At 47.0% G+C, this 18,245-nt stretch overlaps 1 protein-coding gene across 5 annotated transcripts in view; it reads right to left on the minus strand.

Annotated features, from left to right (window-relative positions):
• UNC79 (unc-79 homolog, NALCN channel complex subunit) overlaps positions 1 to 18,245 on the minus strand; it is a 210,975-nt gene that overhangs the window by 1,421 nt on the left and 191,309 nt on the right. For all 5 annotated transcript variants that reach the window (XM_040975119.1, XM_040975118.1, XM_040975121.1 and 2 more), the window contains 5 exons: positions 17,990 to 18,165; positions 16,273 to 16,459; positions 14,259 to 14,456; positions 10,977 to 11,054; positions 1,218 to 1,259 (listed from right to left, as the gene is read on the minus strand). In XM_040975119.1, coding sequence (XP_040831053.1) covers positions 1,218 to 1,259; positions 10,977 to 11,054; positions 14,259 to 14,456; positions 16,273 to 16,459; positions 17,990 to 18,165 — 681 coding nt within the window. The remainder of the gene's footprint in view (positions 1 to 1,217; positions 1,260 to 10,976; positions 11,055 to 14,258; positions 14,457 to 16,272; positions 16,460 to 17,989; positions 18,166 to 18,245) is intronic.

Raw genomic sequence — 18,245 nt, forward strand, 5'->3', positions numbered from 1 at the left:
CACACACTCTTAATACCCAGAAACCATCTACCACACGGGTCGGTATCAGGGTGAAGGGCCTGGACCCTGATATCAGGGTGCCTACATTGAAAATTCTGGCTCCTCTTGGGGTGACTTGGGGCAGAGGGCTTTCCAGGCTACATTTGAATCATCTCATCAACAGGTGGAGACAGGAACACTGGAGGGGCTCTTGGTGCAGGGAGTCCACCAAAGGGCCTGACCCCTCCAAGTGCCCACTGTGTTTTCATCAGCCCATAAGCCCTCCATCCTTGTACCAGTTCCTTCAAAGTTCTACTGGCTTCTCACAGCACTCTGTGCAATGTCCAATTGCCACAGACCACCAGACAGCAGGAAGACAGGTGCAAGCCTTGTGGATGGGACCAAGTCTCCCAACCTACAGAGTGGAAATCTAGACTTGGAGGAGGTTGGCAGCAGCGCCAATGCCCCCACACCCCAGGTGGCCACACTTGGCACCAGTTTCCAAGGCACTTAAAGCCATGGTCACTGCAGACCACTCCATTCCCCTCTTCTCATGCTGGGGATCTTGAACTCAACCCTCTTCCTAACACTAGCACCCTTCCCTTTGGCCCCTTCTAGCACTGAAGAATCAGGCAGGTGGGGACCACAAATGCATCTGGTTTCGCTGATTAGTATCAGTGAAATGTCATCCCCAATGACATCTGACATGCTTGTCCCCACCATGACAAAATGCCACTCAAGGTAAGGTCTGGGGCCGGGGAATACATGTGACCAGCGTCTCCCTTTCCCGCCCTGGGACCCTAACCAAGTCACTCTTCCTTTTACTCCTGAACTTCCTCAGATGTCCAGGGGAGGGCTACAGGTGTCTTCCAACTCAATTCTGGCATCTGTTCAATGCTGTACTTTCCTAATAGACTTCCCTCCACCACTGAAAAACAACACTAGTGATCAGGAGACATCTCCAGGCGTGCCTAGGACCAACAGTCTGGGCCTCCTCAGTGACCTCAGGGACACGTAGCTCCTCCACCCATACCCACATCAGCAGTGAGCAGTAGACAGTGCTGCCCTGCCTGCCTCCCCCGTCTCCCGCCTCACCAGACTGATGCAAGCTGGGTTAGGCTGACCTCATCTTTCTGCAAAGTCAGCATGGCACTGACAAGCCCTAAGAATGCTCTGTGGGGGAAGGTGAGCACCCACAGGCGGGGTGGCGGCAGGGAGTGGGGGGACGGATAACTTACCTTGCTATTGGACTGAATCATTGGCAGCCACATAGGTATGAGCTGTGTAGAGAAAGACAGAAGCCTGTTATCGCTGTTCTCCACTCTCTCCCACGCACACTCCCGCTACCTCCAGAGGAGACACACACACACCGAGTCCCCAGCATGCTGCTGCGTGGCTGTGGCCCCCACGGTGGGGCTGCCCACTTTCAGTCAACCCCGCAGGGCTGGCAACATTTGAGGTTAATAAGCCCGCCAGGGGTGCCTGTGACATACACACTTCAGAGTAGATGACTGATTGCTCTTAAAAGCCACCAAGCTCTGGAAAATTAAATGTGTATTTATTTCATTAAATTTTCACTTTCTTGAAACAGAATTTCCTGCACGGGCTCCATGGAGCAGAGCCTGAGCAGCTTTATCTGCCTGAGTCCTTAGGAAGCAAGGAAGACACTCCAGTGAGAGTGGAAGGAGCAACCAACAAGACAGAGCTCGGGGTGGAAAGAGGGTTAATGCCCACACGGGGTGATCAGCACCAAGTCCCCCTGGGGTGACCAGCCCCTGGAGGGGTCATAGGTGGTCCTGGCCCAAGCACCCACAGAAGTAGCTCCTTACTCTGGTTTCTCCATCATATCTCAGGCCTTCAGGATCTAAGCAGGCATTCACAGCCTGGGAAATCCGGAAGTCAGAGGCCAAACAGGATGCTCCTCTGGGTGTGCTGCAGAGAGCTCTGGTCTGGTGAGGTGTGGACAAGGAGAGAACTGTGGCCCTGCTGGAAACACTCGTCTCTGTTCTTCACTGACATCTCACTCCAGCTTCCCTCCAAAGCGGCAGAGGGAATGATTCGGTAGGACCTGACGCGTGTCCTAACCCCTCTGTCTCCCAGTGTGACCTCTGGGGAATGAGATGGTTCAAGATGCAATCAGGTATGGTGGGGTTGCCATGCAGGAGGGTGGGCCCTTGCTGCACTGTAACTGGTGTCTTCGTCATCAGGGGAGGTAGGACACAACACACACACAGAAAGTGCCCTGTGGCTACTTCGGGCCTGCAGAAATGAGAGAAAATGCATGTCTGTGGCTCAAGCCTCAGGCCTGGGGCACTGTGCCACAGTGCCTTGGGGAGTTAGTGCCAACAGTGTGGGCACCGAAGGGAAAGCAGGAGCATGGCTCTGTGGTGGGAGTGTGCGGGGACACAGATATGACCCAGATCCTAGGAGAGGCCCCGGAGAAGGCCAGAGGAGAGCCCAGGGCCAATGGGGCAGTCTGGCTGGCATCCCAACCCCAGGATGACTTCATCGTGAGTGGAACTGTGCTCTGAGGGGATGGCAGCATCTGCAGCACATGGGGAGGAAGGCCTGCAGACCACCGGCACAGTGCCAGGTGTGGCTGCCTCAGAGGGCTAGGCATGACCAGGACGGGGGGCTGAGAATAGAGAGGGACCCTGCCTGTGGAGGCAAGTCGCGGAGCTGAGGGTGAGGCCTTCAGAACTGCCACGGGGTCAACAAAGTGTCAGCTGCAAGCCTGGGCAAACCGCAGGGCCCTGACACAAGACAGAGTGGCAGGAGGAGGACCTCTGGGACGCAGGGTGCAGACACAGCTGGCCATGGCCTCAGGCTGACAACTCACCACAGGCATCAAGTCAGTTTCTTAAAACCAAGCTGGGTGAACAATGAAGTGCCTCTCTGTCGGCTTTGGTTTCCGAGGCTAACTCTTCTTTCAGTGTTGTCTTGATGGGTACAACGTGCATATTTGCCTTCCACTCATGCCTGCCCCTCCACATTCCGGGGCCCCCGCCTCTACAGCAAAACTCTGGGCCTGCAGCAGTTGCCAGCCAGATGCGGGCCTTCAGAAGGATGGGGCCATCGAAGTATTCAAGATGGGAGCGGGACGGGGCACTGGGATAGCTGACTCCCATACACTCCCTGCACAGCACGGGGCAAGGCCTGAGTCCCAGGGTTTACAGACTTTAGCTGACCTTTGAGTCTTTGATGTGGAACCTGTCCCACACAGTGAGGCTGATTTTAAGGAGGCTTTTATCCTTTCCCCATTGAAGTAACATACGGTCACAGGTGGAAAAGTCTGTCTGCGAGGGGCCTTCACTTTTTGGTCCTATAGAACAACAAGCCTGAAGGTATCAGCTTAACGCTCATCCTTATCACTGGCAAACACTCCTCAGTCATCCTATTTCAGGAATGCTAATTTGACTTCCTGAGTACTATTCATTTTTGCTCCTTTTTGCTAGTAACTCCTGCAATGCTATCATTGAAAATGAGATGTGATTTGGGGGGACTCTGAAACGTTATAATCAAGTCGGCTGGGTTATTTTTCCTCCCCAGAGATAATATCCCTAAGACTGAACAAAATATTTTTACATAGGTTGCTCTTCATCAAATAAAAGTGGGAAACTCTTCTCTTGGTTCACACTGCACAATGTGGAAGATTTCCTGAATGGTTGGACTGCGTTCAGCCCACCCTGCTCAGTGCAGCCCTCAAAGCCAAAACTGGTGGTAAAGTCTTGTCCTTCAGCCAAACTGGAATCACACAGACCAGATTTTTCCTCCCGCCTGCAGCCACGGAAAACTCAAACTTTCTGAAACAATGGCTTTCACATACCAAGCATCTGGCCATGCAGGCTAGAGATCGCCAAAGGAGAGGGAACGTACAGGGACCCCACTGGCCCCAGAGGGTCTTCAGGCACTGGCTAAGGGAGCAGAGGCCTGGGGGAGGCTGGCTGTCTTCCTGAGTGGATAAGATGCCAAGGGTAGAGGGCGCGAGGCAGATACCAGAGAGGTGAGAACTGCACCCACACAGTGAACTCTGCAGATCTGCAGAGGGACCCTCTGAGTGCGCACTGCGAAGAGAACTGCCCGGGGCTCAAGCAGAAACAACCCACAGGCATCAAGAGGGTAAAACCTCTGGAGATCGCAGAGCCAGCAACAGAGTGCTCCTGCCAGATGGAGTGGGAAAATGCTGTTCATACAACATCAGGTGAGGCACCCCAGGCCAGGGGCGGCGGCGTCACAGTGGTAGTGAGAAAAGCAGCCCTAGGAAAAATGCCATCTCCACCGTCCCAACCTGGCTGAGAAGCAAGCCTCAAAAGGACAAAATATCTGTGAATAATCTCACTGTTATAGAATATGGCCCAAACATTTATATGAATGCGAAAATGTCCAGGAGCCTAGAAAGGCAAATGGACAGTGTCAAAAATCTGATAAGAAATGATGACCAGGCATGCAAAGAAACAGGGCAATGTGACCCAAAATCAGAACAGAAATCCATCAAAAGGGGCAGAAATGACACAGTTGTTAGTATCGGCACACAAGGACCTTAAAGAAGTCATTACGACTACATTCAGTAGGGTCCAGACAAGAGAAAAGGTTGAGCACACTCAGTAGAGGCACTGAGGAAACACACAAAGAAACACTGGTTGATCCTTTCCAAATCCAGAGGGAAAAAAAGGTCCTGTGAATCCACAGAATCAAGAAGCTCAAAGCCAAGTCCAAGAAGCATATAGGCAAATCACACTGCAGTGGGGCTTCACCAAGTTGCTACCCGACTGTGCAAAAACAAAAGTTTCAAAGTAGTGAGCACACACAGGCGTTCTGCAGACGGACAGGAAAGAGAAGTAGGGCAGGGATTTCAGGGTGGAAATAATGTAAGCGGGAAGACGGTGAAGAAGGAACATCTCAACTCCTGCAGGAAAAACCCTGGCAATCTGAATCCAATACCCAGTGGAATCATCTTTCCAGAATGAAAGCAAGATAAACACTTTCCATCTGAGGAGAAAAGCTGAACGAATTAACCACTGGAAGATTTGCACAAGAAATGAACCAGAAAGTCCTCAGGGCAGAAGGAAAGATAATAAAAGTTGGGGGTTTAAATCAATGAAAAGGATTGAGGAGCTCTAAAGATGGGAAAATGTGATGTTGCAGTAATAGCAAAGAAGAAGTAGAAAACTTAACATCTCTTTATGAGATAACTGGTCATTTAAGGCCGGATACTTGAGACGTATGGTTTGCTTTAAAACATAAATAGGAGCAAAACGCATGACAACAATAGCACAAAGCCAGGAATCAGGTCATGGCAGGCCTCTGCTGTGCAGTTCTCACTCAGTATACGGAGTGTTTTATATTCCTTGAAGGCAGACTGCGATCAAGTTTAAAACATACACTAATCATACTTCTAAAAACATAAAAAATGCACTTCTAGAGTTTCAAAAAGAAACCAAAATGGAAATTAGGAACTAATTTTAACTGAATGCAAGTGAGAATAGATCAAAATTGGGCTGGGGAAGCAAACAAAGCAGTACTTAACAGAACCAAGCACTAAATACTGGGATTTAAAAAGAAGGTGATTCTGCAGTTAATAATGACTTCAATTTCCATATTAAGAAACTAGTCAAATAGGTAGAAATTATATCCAAAAATTCAGCATAAGGATGAAATGAATGTAGTCAAAGGTATGACAGACATGTTAGCCTAGCAGTTAAGAGGCCCATATCCCACGTGCAATGGTTAGATGTGATGCCTGGCTCTACCTGAAGTCCTGCTTCCCATCAAAGCTGACCCTTGCAGGCAAGTGTCCCAGCCCTAGTAACTGAGTTCTGCTCTGGCCACAGTTCAGGCTCAGCCCCAGCACAGGTTCAGCCCAGCACAGCCCCAGCACAGGCTCAGCCCAGCACAGGCTCAGCCCCAGCACAGGTTCAGCCCAGCACACCCCCAGCACAGGATCAGTCCAGCACAGCCCAAGCACAGACTCAGCACAGGCTCAGTCCCAGCACAGCCCAAGCACAGGCTCAGCCCAGCACAGCCCCAGCACAGGCTCAGTCCTAGCACAGGTTCAGCACCAGCTGTTGCAGCATCATACAAATCAACAGAAAACTGCACAGTCTCTCTCTCTCTGTAACTATTGACTTTCCAAAAAAATTAAATAAATAAGTATCTTTTTAAAAATCCAAAAGGTACAATAAAAGAGAGAATAAGAGACAAAGACTAGAAGGAAATGTAGGGGGAGAGAGCACGATAATGAATTTAAACCTAAAATTGTCACAGAACTCATTATATAAAAGACAGTCTAGGGAAAAAATCTTTCAGATTAGAGTTTTTTAATAAGTAAAATTAAAGTGTATACTCTATATAAGAAATCTTTCAAAGATAGTTAAGGTTAAAAGTAAAAGAACTGAAATTTATATATACTATTCTAACATTACCATAAAAAGCCTGGATTGTTTTTACAAACATCAGACAAGCTGCTTTTGTATTACCAAGCACAAAGAGAAGTTCAGACTTTAAACTCATCACTGAAACATAATAATCACAAACATTTATGCACCAAAGACAGTTTCATTATACACAAACCAACAACTTTTAGACCTTAAAGGATAAACAAGCCCACAATTGAAACACAGATGTTTCAATAACTAAAAATTCACAGAAGGGGCCTGGTGCAGTAGCCTAGCGGCCAAGATCTTCAGGTTACACGTGCCAGGATCCTATATGGGCACCGGTTCATAACTTAGATGCTCCACTTCCAATCCAGCTCTCTGTTTCGGCCTGGAAAAGAAGTTGAAGATGGCCCCCAAGCCTTGGGACCCCACACCTACGTGGGAGACCCAGAGGAAGCTCCTGGCTCCTGGCTTTGTATTGGAGCTCAGCTCCACAATTACAGCCATTTGGGGAGTGAACCAATGGACGGAAGATCTTTCTGTCTCTTTCTCTCTTTGAGAATCTCACTTTCCAAGAAAAACAAATCAATCTTTAAAAAGTGATCCTACAAATATCAAAAGTATAATGGAAGAATAATATAATCAATTTAATGCCAAGAAATGATTATTTTTATGAAATGAAAACACAAATCCCTTGAAAGACATTAACTCTCAAAGTTCACTCAAGAATAACTTGATAACTTGATTAACCCTGTATCTACTTTAAAAATTGAATTCATCATTTAAAATCGTTCTGCAAAAAAAAAAAAAATTCTAAGCTCAGATAATTCCAGATGAATTCTACCAAATATCGAAGAGAGAAAAAATACCAGTTCTACATAAACTTCTTCAAAAAGCAGAAAAGAATGACTTCCCCAGTCATTCTACGGGGCCAGCAACACCCTGATTCTAAAGACAAATATAGTTAGGGCAAGAAAATTACATTTCAAAATCCCTCATGAACATCGATGCAAAAATTGTTTTTAAAAGTCAGCAAATTGAATTCAGCAAGATACAAAAAGGGCAAGTATGGTTTGTCTCGGGAACACAGACTGGCTTAACATTCAAAAATCACCAGGGCAACTTACCACCCTACCGGTCAAAACAGAAAGGTCATTTGACCATCTCAGTGGACACTGAGAACATGTTTGAAAAAGTTGGCATCCATTCCTTACAAGAGTTCCTGACAGAAGAGGAGCAGAACAGTACTCAGCCTGTTTGAAGGTATCCGTAAGGAATGACAGCCGGTGTCTACAGTTAGTGACGGAAGTACAATTGCTTTCCTCTTGGGAATGGGAATAAGTCAAAGTATCACTTTGTGTCACTTGTACTCAGCCTGGACTGTAGGATCTAGCCAGAACAATCAAACAAAATGGGATGGGCACTGTGGCACAGGGGGTTAAGCCCCTGCTTGTCATGCCAATATCCCACTTCAATCTGCCTGTGTGCTTCTGAACCAGCTTCTTACTAATGCACATGGGAAGGAAGCAAAACATGAATGAAGTATTTGAGTTCCTGTCAATCACGTGGGAGACCTGGATGGAGTTTCCTGGTTCCTGATCTGTCACAGACCCAATTGTTGTGGGCATTTGGGGAGTTAGCCAGCAGATGGTAGAGCTCCACTTCTGTCATTCTGCTTTTCAAGCAAATAAGTAAATAAATAAACAACCTTTTGTAAAAGAAACAAAACAGAGCTGCGGTTGTGTAAGATGCTGTTTACTCCAGCAGCCAGTTTAAGTTCAGCTGTTCCATTTCCAATTCAGCTGCCTGTTAATACACCTGAGAAAGTGGCAGAAGATGGCTCAAGTACTTGGGCCTCTGAAGCCCAAGTGAGAGACCTGGATGAAGTTCCAGGCTCCTGGCTTCAGCCTGGCCCAGCCCAGGCACTGCAGCCACTTGGGGAGTGAATCAGTGGGTGGAAGATTGCTCTTTTCCCCCTCCCCGTGTAACTCTGCCTTTTAGATAAACACATCTAAAAAAGAAAAAAAAGCTACAAAGATTGAAAAGGAAGAAATAAAAATGATCTTATTTTCACATGACATAGAAAAACCTATAGAACTAAGACATGGGCTTAACATGTAGTAAAGTCAAAACTCCACACAAAACACTAGCAATGAAAAATCAGAAATTTAAATATAAGAAGCCACACTATTTACCATAGCATATAAACACAACTGTTTTCTAAGTTTAACAAAAACACTAGATATATATGAAAAACTATAAAATATTGTCAAGAAAAGTTAAAGAAGACATAAATGGAGAAGCATACCATGTTCATGGACTGGAGGGCTTACTACAGTTAAGATCTCAATCCTCTTCAAACGCAATCTGAGCAAGACTCCCAGAAGTATTTCTGTTGAAACTGACAAGCTGATTTAAAATGTACAGTCACACAAATGATATAGAATAGTCAAACTAACTTTGAAAAGGCTGACTACATTTAGAAGACTAACACCATCTAATTTCAAGGCAAAGAAACAGTCATTTTGACAGTCTGGCATAGAGACAGACAAGGAGATCAAAGAAACAAAATTCAGATTCCAGAGAGAGAGAATCATATACACGTGGTTCGTTGATTTTTCACAAAAGCTCGAAGGCAATTATGGGAAAAGGGTAATGTTTCTAACAATGCTGTTAGAGTAACTGGTCTCAATCCACCGGTACACCATATCACAAAGGCAACTTAAAGCGGATCACGGACAGAAAGTAACAGGGAGAAGAGAGAAGTGATCCTGGATTAGGCAAAGTTTTAAAAAATAAAACATCAAAGCATGATTTATAAAAGAAAACCCTGACAAACAGTTTGCCATTAAAATTAAGAACTTTGACTCTGCCAAAATACTGTCTAAAGAGCAAAAAGGCAAGCCGCCGAGACGGTCTTTGCAAGTCTCCTCATAGCTGACTTATATCTCAAAATAAAATAAGAAGAAAACCCAACCTGGGAAGAAATAATTTTAACAGACACATCACCAAGCAGATATATGGACAGCAAGCTGGCACATGAAAGAATGCTTAACATCATTTGTCAATAGAGCAAAAACTATTTAAAAACACAGTTCATAACACTTAGGATAACTGACATTCAAGACTGACTGAACTATGTCAAAGCTAGGAAGAGGCTGGAATGCTCAAACACTTCTAGTCTGAACATAACAAGGCATGATCATTCCGGAAAACAATTGGCTAATATTTTAAAGTTCAATATGTAGCTTCTTATTGCCTATTCTACTCCCATACTCAACAGAGCTAAAAGCATAGATGCACACAAAGGCTTACATGTGGACATTCATAGCAGCTTGATTTGTAATATCCCAGAATTACCAATCAACCTATCAATAGATAATATAAAATGTGGTATATCCCTACAACTGGATATTCCTCAGAAATGGTCTATTAACACATGCATATCATGGGTTAATTTCAAACAATTACTGTGCTCAGAAGAAGGCAGGTTAAAAATGTGTATTATATAAACCCATTTACAGGAAATTCTAGAAAGTTCCAACTAACTATACTGACAGAAAACAAAGCAGTAATGACCTGGAGAAAGAAATGGAAGAAGAGAGTGATCTTACATGGGTAGAAGGAAACTTGTGGAGAAGTCGGACATGTGATCTCGAAAGTTCCGTGGGTGTGATTTAAGTCAGGACAAATGAAACCATTGACTTTGAATAGGTATGGTTTGCTGAACGGAATTCATATTCCCATAGAAACAGTCAGTTATAACCAGTTAACGGTCAGGGATGCAGTATCTCTCACAGTGTTGACTTTCGCTCTATCAGGCTGAGAAAGGTCTACCTGTCCCTCTTGAACCAATGAACTTCCACCGCGGTGATCAAGTCTCCTCTACAGGGCTACTTTGCTTCAGCACAATTTGCAGGACGAGCATCTTTAACAAGAGGGCGGTTAGCCCAGGAGGGAAACAGGAGGTGGCGGAGTGGGTGGGCAAGAGGACAGAACACAGATGCAAGGGAAGGGGCGTGGGGCAGTGGGACAAGTAGGCAGACTGGCAGGAAGGAGAAGAAAAAGCGGGGAAACAGAGCAAGTGGGAATCTATCTCATCCTGGACTCTCATTTTTTTAAATAACATTAGTCTGCTTCCAACATCCTCAGGCAGATAACAAGTGCTTTGAATTACTTTCAAACACTGTATAATGATTTAAAGTAATAGCATTTGGAACTAAATTAATTAATCTTCAAGAAAAGCACCAGATACCAAAGGCAGGCAATTACAGGCTATTTTTCTTGATTTTTCTGGATATCTTTCAAAAGGAAAAGTATCACTCAGCAATTGGTATGAGTCTAGAGTCATTGCCAGCGCCCTGTTCCCAGGTAATATCTCACTTCGTGCACTCTGTTCTCACATTGCACCTGTGCAGCTGGTCACAGCGGCACAGCAGTAGAGCAGAACACAGTGTCCGTTCATAAAAGGTTGGTACAGGAGCTTGATTTCTCCAGCCCCAATTCTGAATATTAAAACCAAACCACACTGCTTTCCTCTTTAGAAAGCACACTCAAAATAAATCCACATTTGTTTTTAGCAATAAGAAACAGTCTGTAAAAATTGTAAGATTTTCCTACCTTGACAAAAATGGTTGAATTGCATTCTTGTAATGCCTCCATTAAACTAATCACATGGAGACACACCATTTCTACCATCTGAAACAACAAACAGGAAAGTCAGGTCCACTCCTAACAAGAGGTAAAACTTGCAGACCGGTCGACAGCCACACACAACCGTTATCTAGTACCCAGGAGACATTCCTGCGTAATGACCGTGGGGGCAGTGGTGCTCATTCACCTCTGAACTTGAATCCAGAAGTAGGATTTGTAAGGGCAGTGGAGAGCTGCAGGTGAACTCAGGCTTCAGTGTCGCTAACCTGCTCCATACTGGGAGTCACGCCAGAGGAGAGTGGCTTCTGCTCCCATCCTTCTCTCCAGCCGGAGTGTTCTGAGTGATGCCTCAGCATCAGGGAGGATGACCTGATGATGCACAGCAGCGCTCACTCTGATGCTCAACGCTGCTGCACCTAGCATGTTCAGAAGTACACTACACTTGACATGTAAGGCTGCCAATTCCCAAGGCTGAGCTTAAACACACGGGGGGGGGGGGGGGGGGGCGGGTAGGGTTTGACAAGATTGGCTTATGCGGCTTGACAACATCCCCAGGCTAAAATTCATTTGAACTCATTTGGAACATCATTTGCTTCAAATTGACTCCTAACAAATTAATTTGTAACATTTGAATATTAAAAGACATTAAAAAGCAATGGCAATAGAAGAAGGGCTTTTTTTTTAAAAAAAAAAAGATCTATTTTATTTATTTGAAGGGTAAAGTGATATAGGGTAATGAACAAAAAGAGAGAGAAAAAGATCTTCCATCCGCTGGTTCCCTCCTGAAACGGTTGAAACAGCTAATGCTGGGCTGGGCTTAAGTCAAGAACTCCATCCGGGTCTCCCATGTGGATTCCAGGTGTCCCAGTACTTGGGCCATTGTACTGCCTTCCCAGATGCTATTCAGGAAACAACTGCAAGAGGAGCTGCTGGAACTTAATCTATCACTCTGGCTGGAGATGCCAGCACTGTAGGCAGTGACTTCACCCACCATACCACAAAACCGGCTCCCAGAAGAAAATGTAAAATTCTAGTTTAAGCTCAAGGTCCTAGTTTCACTGATTGTACAAAGCAACAGACTAGGATATTGGATATTGACATTCTCATTAGTCACAGACTCTGACCCAACCAATGTGAGTCCTCTGGACAGCAGCTAGAACTCTCCATGAACCAACCCTAACATGCATTTCCTTTAACTACAACATCTCTCTGTGGACAAGTATTTGACAATACTTGTGGTTAGCTCACTGCTTGGGGTACACACTTCCAGTGCTAAGTCCCAGCTACTCTGCTCCTGATCCATTTGTATCTGTTCCTGTACACCCTGGTGTGGTGGGTAATGACTCAAGCACTGTGTCCTTGCCACTCCTGTGGCACATTTAAAAAAATAACATATTAAAACATATTTAATAACATAAAAAATGCACAGGGCCTGGCGCAGTGGCACAGTGGTTAAGGTCCTTACCTTGCACGCCCGGGATCCCATATGGGCGCTGGTTCTAATCCCGGCAGCCCCGCTTCCCTTCCAGCTCCCTGCCTGTGGCCCGGGAAAGCAGTCGAGGACGGCTCAAAGCTTTGGGACCCTACACCTGCATGGGAGACCCAGAAGAGGCTCCTGGCTTCGGATCGGCATAGCATCGGCCGTTGCGCTCACTTGGGGAATGAATGATCGGATGGAAGATCTTCCTCTCTGTCTCTCCTCTCTGTATATCCGCCTTTCCAATAAAAATAAAAATAAATCTTTTTAAAAAAATGCACAGTTTTTTTTTTAAACAATGTAGTCTCCATGAACTTTCCAAATGGAGCTGAAAGAAGACATTGTTTTTGACATACAGTGAAGTAAAAAAAAGAAAATCATGTTCTGAATGCCTGTCACAGTGGACAGTGCAGTAATGGATTTCTGGGCACACTGGAGTATCACCATGATGCCCTTCAACCCCTACAGAAGAGGGCTACTCTTAGACTGGCATTGTGGCATAGCACGTTGAGGTCCTGCCTGAGATGCCAGCTCAAGTCCTGTCACTTTACATACAACCCAGCTCCCTGTTAATGTGCATGAAAGAGCAGCACAGATGGCACAAGTCCTTGGGCCCCTGTGTCCAGGTGGGAGAACTGGAGAGATCCTGGCTCCTGGCCTTGGCCGGACCCAACCCTAGCTGTTGCAACCATTTGGGGAGTAAACAAGTGCATGGAAAATTCTCTCTTTCTCTCCCCCCCCACCCCTGTTTCCTCCATTCTTCTCTCCTTTTCCTTATTTATATCTAAATCTCTTAAATTAAAAAAAAAAAAAAACACCTCTTAGAAAGAAACAAGAGAATGGCACTGCTAGTGTGCCCATAAACAAGACCTTGACTGCTGCAAAAGCAAGCAAAGACTTCCCATGCCAATACCTTGCATGTGCCCTTTCCTCTCAATTCCACAAGGACCAGCCCAAGCTAGTGGCACAAAGTCAGCTCTGGCCAGACACACCCAGATGTTTCCCAGGTGGCCTGTGAGCAGCCAGCCCCGGGGGGATGTGGGGAGCAATGGTCCTGGGTCTGAAGCCTGAGGTCCTCACAAGGACAACTCCGAAAGGGGAGAAGGTTTTGAGCACAGACAGCGAACAACTGAGGTCTAGCTCCTTGGAAACCACGAAAAAAATGACCTCATCTGCCCAAGGTTTTCCCAAATTACTTGCAGACCTGAAAAGAACATGTAGTTCATTCCCAGGCCACTTTCTTTATAGTGCATGGACAACCCTTATGTGTAGAAACCTCACATATGTTTCAGTTGGCCCCAGGCAGATGAGACAGACAGGCTTGTAATGAATGGACTGGCTTTCTGGATTGATTCTGTATGTCTATTGTATACAACCCAATGTTCTAGTGCTAAGTATGTAGCATGGAATGGTTAAATCAAGCCCTTTGACATCTGCATGGCCTTACATAGAAGTAATTTGTGTTTGTATGTGTGTGCCCGTGAGAGAGAGAGAGAGACAGAGTAGGTAAAAAAAAAAAAAAAAAAAAAAATTACTCTCTCAGCACTTCTCAGCACTTCCCAAAGGTCACTGTATTGTTCATAGGCATAGAGACCATGATGTGCAATGCCACCAACTATTGCTTGCTTGGTTGGTTTTCATCAGAGACTCTTGGGAAGTGGAGCAGCCACCATCACAGGTAACAAAATCCCGATTCTAGCATGTCCTCTTACACCCGGGGCCGCAGACACTCGGGGAGGGAGAGGAGAAAGGTCACTGCCCAGAGAACTCACCACTTTGTTATGGGCCATGAGCTGCAGGATGCTGGGAGTGACCCTGCTCCAAAACTCCAACGCCGTCAAGATGGCCGTGAAGCTGAATTCATTCTGGTTCTGCACATTTGTGGCGACGGCGCTTTGCTCGCAATACACGGTCCAGAGCTGAGCGAAGATGAAGGCGTGGAAGAGCGAGCACATGTGTAGCACGGAGGTCTGGGAAGGAAGCAGGCAGGTGTGCTGCGGCTGGGGTGGGGCTTCCCGGAGGCATCGGCCCTCTCCCTGTCCCGGAGCCCGCCAGCGCCAATGCTGCGTGGAAACCTCTAAGCTACAGATCCGTGACTCACCAGCTGCAGACACAGTGCTTCCCCTGGTCAGAGCACTCCCTCCCCCGCCGCTACCCAGGGAATGGGGCAGCTCTTCCGTGGGGGAGCACCTGACTGCGGTAATCTGCCCAGCCCCGGTGGCTTTCATCAAAGTCACAGGCCCTGTTCCCACATCACATTAGGAAAGTCAATCCACTTGCCACGTGAGGACACTTCCTCGTTTATTAAATGCAGCCAGAGTAGCCTTTTCTGAGAACCGGAGGAGGAGCAAGGGGGTAGGGGTGCACAGGGGAATGCCCTGGCCAGCACCCACAGATGCCACTGCTGGGTGTGGACCAAGCATTAGCTGTAATGCTCCCCGCGGAGGCCCAGGGAAGGTCTTGCCTCCGACAGCCCTCAAATTCTCCAACTACTCCCACCACCAGCTATTCTACAGATGAAGCTCAGAGAGTTAAAGTAACCTTTTTTTTCAGACCATAAAATGGCAAGTTTAGAGTTAGAAATGAAACAGTTTTGCTGCAAATACAATGCGTGTGTGTGTGTGTGTTTTAGTTCAACCTTTGTTTTAACTCTTGGTCAAGCAAATTGGGAGGAATTACATATTCCCATAGTTTCAGTGATTTTGTGACTACTTAAAAATGCCCATGAATGGGATTGAACTGCTTTTCCTTTGAGTACTGTGTACAGTCCTGGCCTGTATTCTTGTTGGACCAGAATCTTTTTGCTTTTTATTGATCTCACCCTTTATTTAATGGAGCCGAATGGAGTACTATCTCAAAAAATAATCAATAAAAAATTAAAAAGAAAAATATCTGGGTGGCAATATTAGGAAGTGAGTGCCTAATTCTTTCTGCCAACATCATGCAGGTGGCTCGGCTGGGTGCTCAGTTCACTGCACAATCAGCTCCTTCAGGCCTAAATCACAGCTCTCCCAGAATGCACCAGGCCTCCCAGGGCTGGCCTGTGGCTCCCCGGAGCTGATGGGCGCTGGGGCCTCCCAGGGCTGGCCTGTGGCTCCCCGGAGCTGATGGGCGCTGGGGCCTCCCAGGGCTGGCCTGTGGCTCCCCGGAGCTGATGGGCGCTGGGGCCTCCCAGGGCTGGCCTGTGGCTTCCTGGAGCTGATGAGCACCGCTGTGTCTGGTTTGCTTGTACAAGTTCACAACTGATGCCTGCCTGGGGTTCACTCGACTCCCTTAAGCACAGCATCCGTCATCACAATTCACAGAGCTCCTCTGAGGAGATGAACCCAGTGTGTGCCCTTCCGAGTTCCCAACCGACCTTCTTGTTTTCCTTTCACAACTTCCGACACCTGGGATTTGAACTGCACAGACAGGGCCTGAAGTAGGAGACGGGGCCCATCTCTCCTTCCCACTTCATCCCTGGTTCTGAAAACCCAGCTAGGAATTCTCATTTTTTCATGTAGGCTCACTAACTTTGAGACAGCAATGCCTAGGGATACAACTCAGGCTTTTACCCTCATAATTTATCTCCATAAAAGGAGGCAGGAAGACAATTTAAGGGGAGAAACAAAGGACAGTGAATTTAAACAACTTTAAATAAGACATTAACACAAGGTTGCTTTTCCAACCTCTCCAGGAGGCAAAAGATAAGATGCAATTTCTTCTCAAAAGAAACATAATTAGCTGATAAGAGTCTCCATTAGCAATTTGGATGCACATGGTCTTGATCCCACTGGAATCACTTACCTTTGATTGCTCTGGGAATCCAATCAGGATCACAATCAGGTGGTCTGCGATGTGGGATCCCGCATCCAGAGGTATGGGGAGGCAGGGCGAAGAGGAGTTTGGGCACACCGCATTGTGAGTGAGCGAGCCCAGGAGCAACCAGGACAACAGGCGGATGTGGGAGACGCACTCGATGAATTCCTTAGGTCTGTGGGGCAAGAAGGAAGGGATCACGATGAGTACATTGACCGTGTCGCTGGGTGTGTCCTAAAGGGAGGGGTGAGAAGTGCAGCCCTGCCGGCAATCCCTGAAAATGAAGGGCCCAGGCAGCCAAGGGCTTCTCCACTCTCCTCCCGCCAGCTTCGCAGCAAAACACAAGCTTCCGTGACACCTGCGGTAATGGCATCTGATGCTTGGATTAGTTCCTCTTCTGAAATTCTCTTTTGACTTGTTGGGAAATTCTTCTCCAGGAGCTGGGGTTTGGCACAGCAGTTAAGATACCACTTGGCATGCCTACATCTATTTGGAGTGCCTGAGTTTGCGCCCATCTCCCCTTTTCTATTCTAGCCCCACTGTTGAGTCCAGCGGAATTTCCTGTTAACGCACACACTGAGAGGCAGCAGTGGTGGCTCTAACACTTGGGTCCCTGCCACCCGTGTGTGAGACCTGGAGTGGCTTCCAGGCTCCTGGTTTCCATGGGGGCCAGCCTTTGATATAGCTGGCATTTGAGAGGGTGGTGTTGAACCAGTGGGTGGGAGACCTCTGTCTGTCTCTCTCTTTGCAATTTAAATAAAATAAAATAAAAACAAGTATTCTCTTAAAAAAATGTCCTCTGTGACATCTCTGACAGAGTGGCAGGACAGAGGAGAAGGCGTCACACACAGGTACGCACGTTCCTGCTCACCAACAGCAAGTGTTCTCCACCCTCCTCGCTGCCCTCTAAACTGCCCCGTTAGCCAGGAAGGCTCACCATGCCAGACAGCAGGTCCAGGCCTGTCTGAATCTGAGGAAACTGGCCCAGACGCCCTGCCCTCCTTTCTAATCCCCTTAAGAAACAGGATGGGGTGGGGGGGCTAGCACCTGTTCTGTTTCATCCCTGCTATCGCTAAGCTGCTTGGAGGCGGAGGCCAGGGAAGTGCTCAATAGGGCCCATTAATTTTCTGAGCTGGCTGGGATGAAGGATCGCATCCTCCAGGATCACTGACACTCTGCAGCAGAGTGTGTTTCTTTTGCTGGCAGCAGGTCCCAATTGCTCCAGGCCAGCAAGTAAAACGGCAGCAGCCTCAGCTTGTTTCCCTCCCTGCGTGTCTCACATGTCCTCCCAGAATGCATAAGTTGGAAACTTGGTCCTCAGCAGGGAGGCGTGGAGATGGTGGGACCTTCAAGAGGTGGAGCCTGGTTCACTGGGAACACAGCTCAGGAAGGAAGGAAGGCCGTTCTCCTAGGGGGCGACATTTGTCACTCTGACTTACTGTCTGGCCATGGGATCTATGCCTTCCCACAGGCACCCTACAGCTATGATGCCACCCATGCTGAGACTCTTATCAGAAATGAGTAAAAGCCAGTATCATACCCTTGAACCTTCAGAGTTAGAAGCCAAATAAGCCTCTTTTCTTTAAGAGTTCCCAGACTCAGCTCTTTCCTTGTGGTAGTGGGAACCAGACAAACAAACCACCTGAGCCATGTTTCACTCTCACCAGGCAGCTTAGCGGCCCCTCCTGCCTTACGAGGGTCTTACCCTTGCTGCATTGCCGAAGGAGGGTGGTAGAGCCAAGGCAGGTAGCGGATCACAGCTTTGTTATCTCTGTGGTTGCCCCTGGAGATTTCCATTGCTGCAATCTGAGCTAGCCCAACTTTGAGATGTCCACCAAAGGTATCTTCGTGCAAAGGCTGGGAACATGTCTTCATGTGGCTCTACAAAACCAAACAGCATTGTGTAAGACCCGGATTATCTTTCTTCCCTCTCCTTTCATTCACTGGAGCCTACCACCTGT

This window comes from Ochotona curzoniae, unplaced genomic scaffold (genome assembly GCF_017591425.1).
Source record: "Ochotona curzoniae isolate NIBS_2020 unplaced genomic scaffold, NIBS_Ocur_1.0 contig_2688, whole genome shotgun sequence".
NCBI lineage: Eukaryota > Metazoa > Chordata > Mammalia > Lagomorpha > Ochotonidae > Ochotona > Ochotona curzoniae.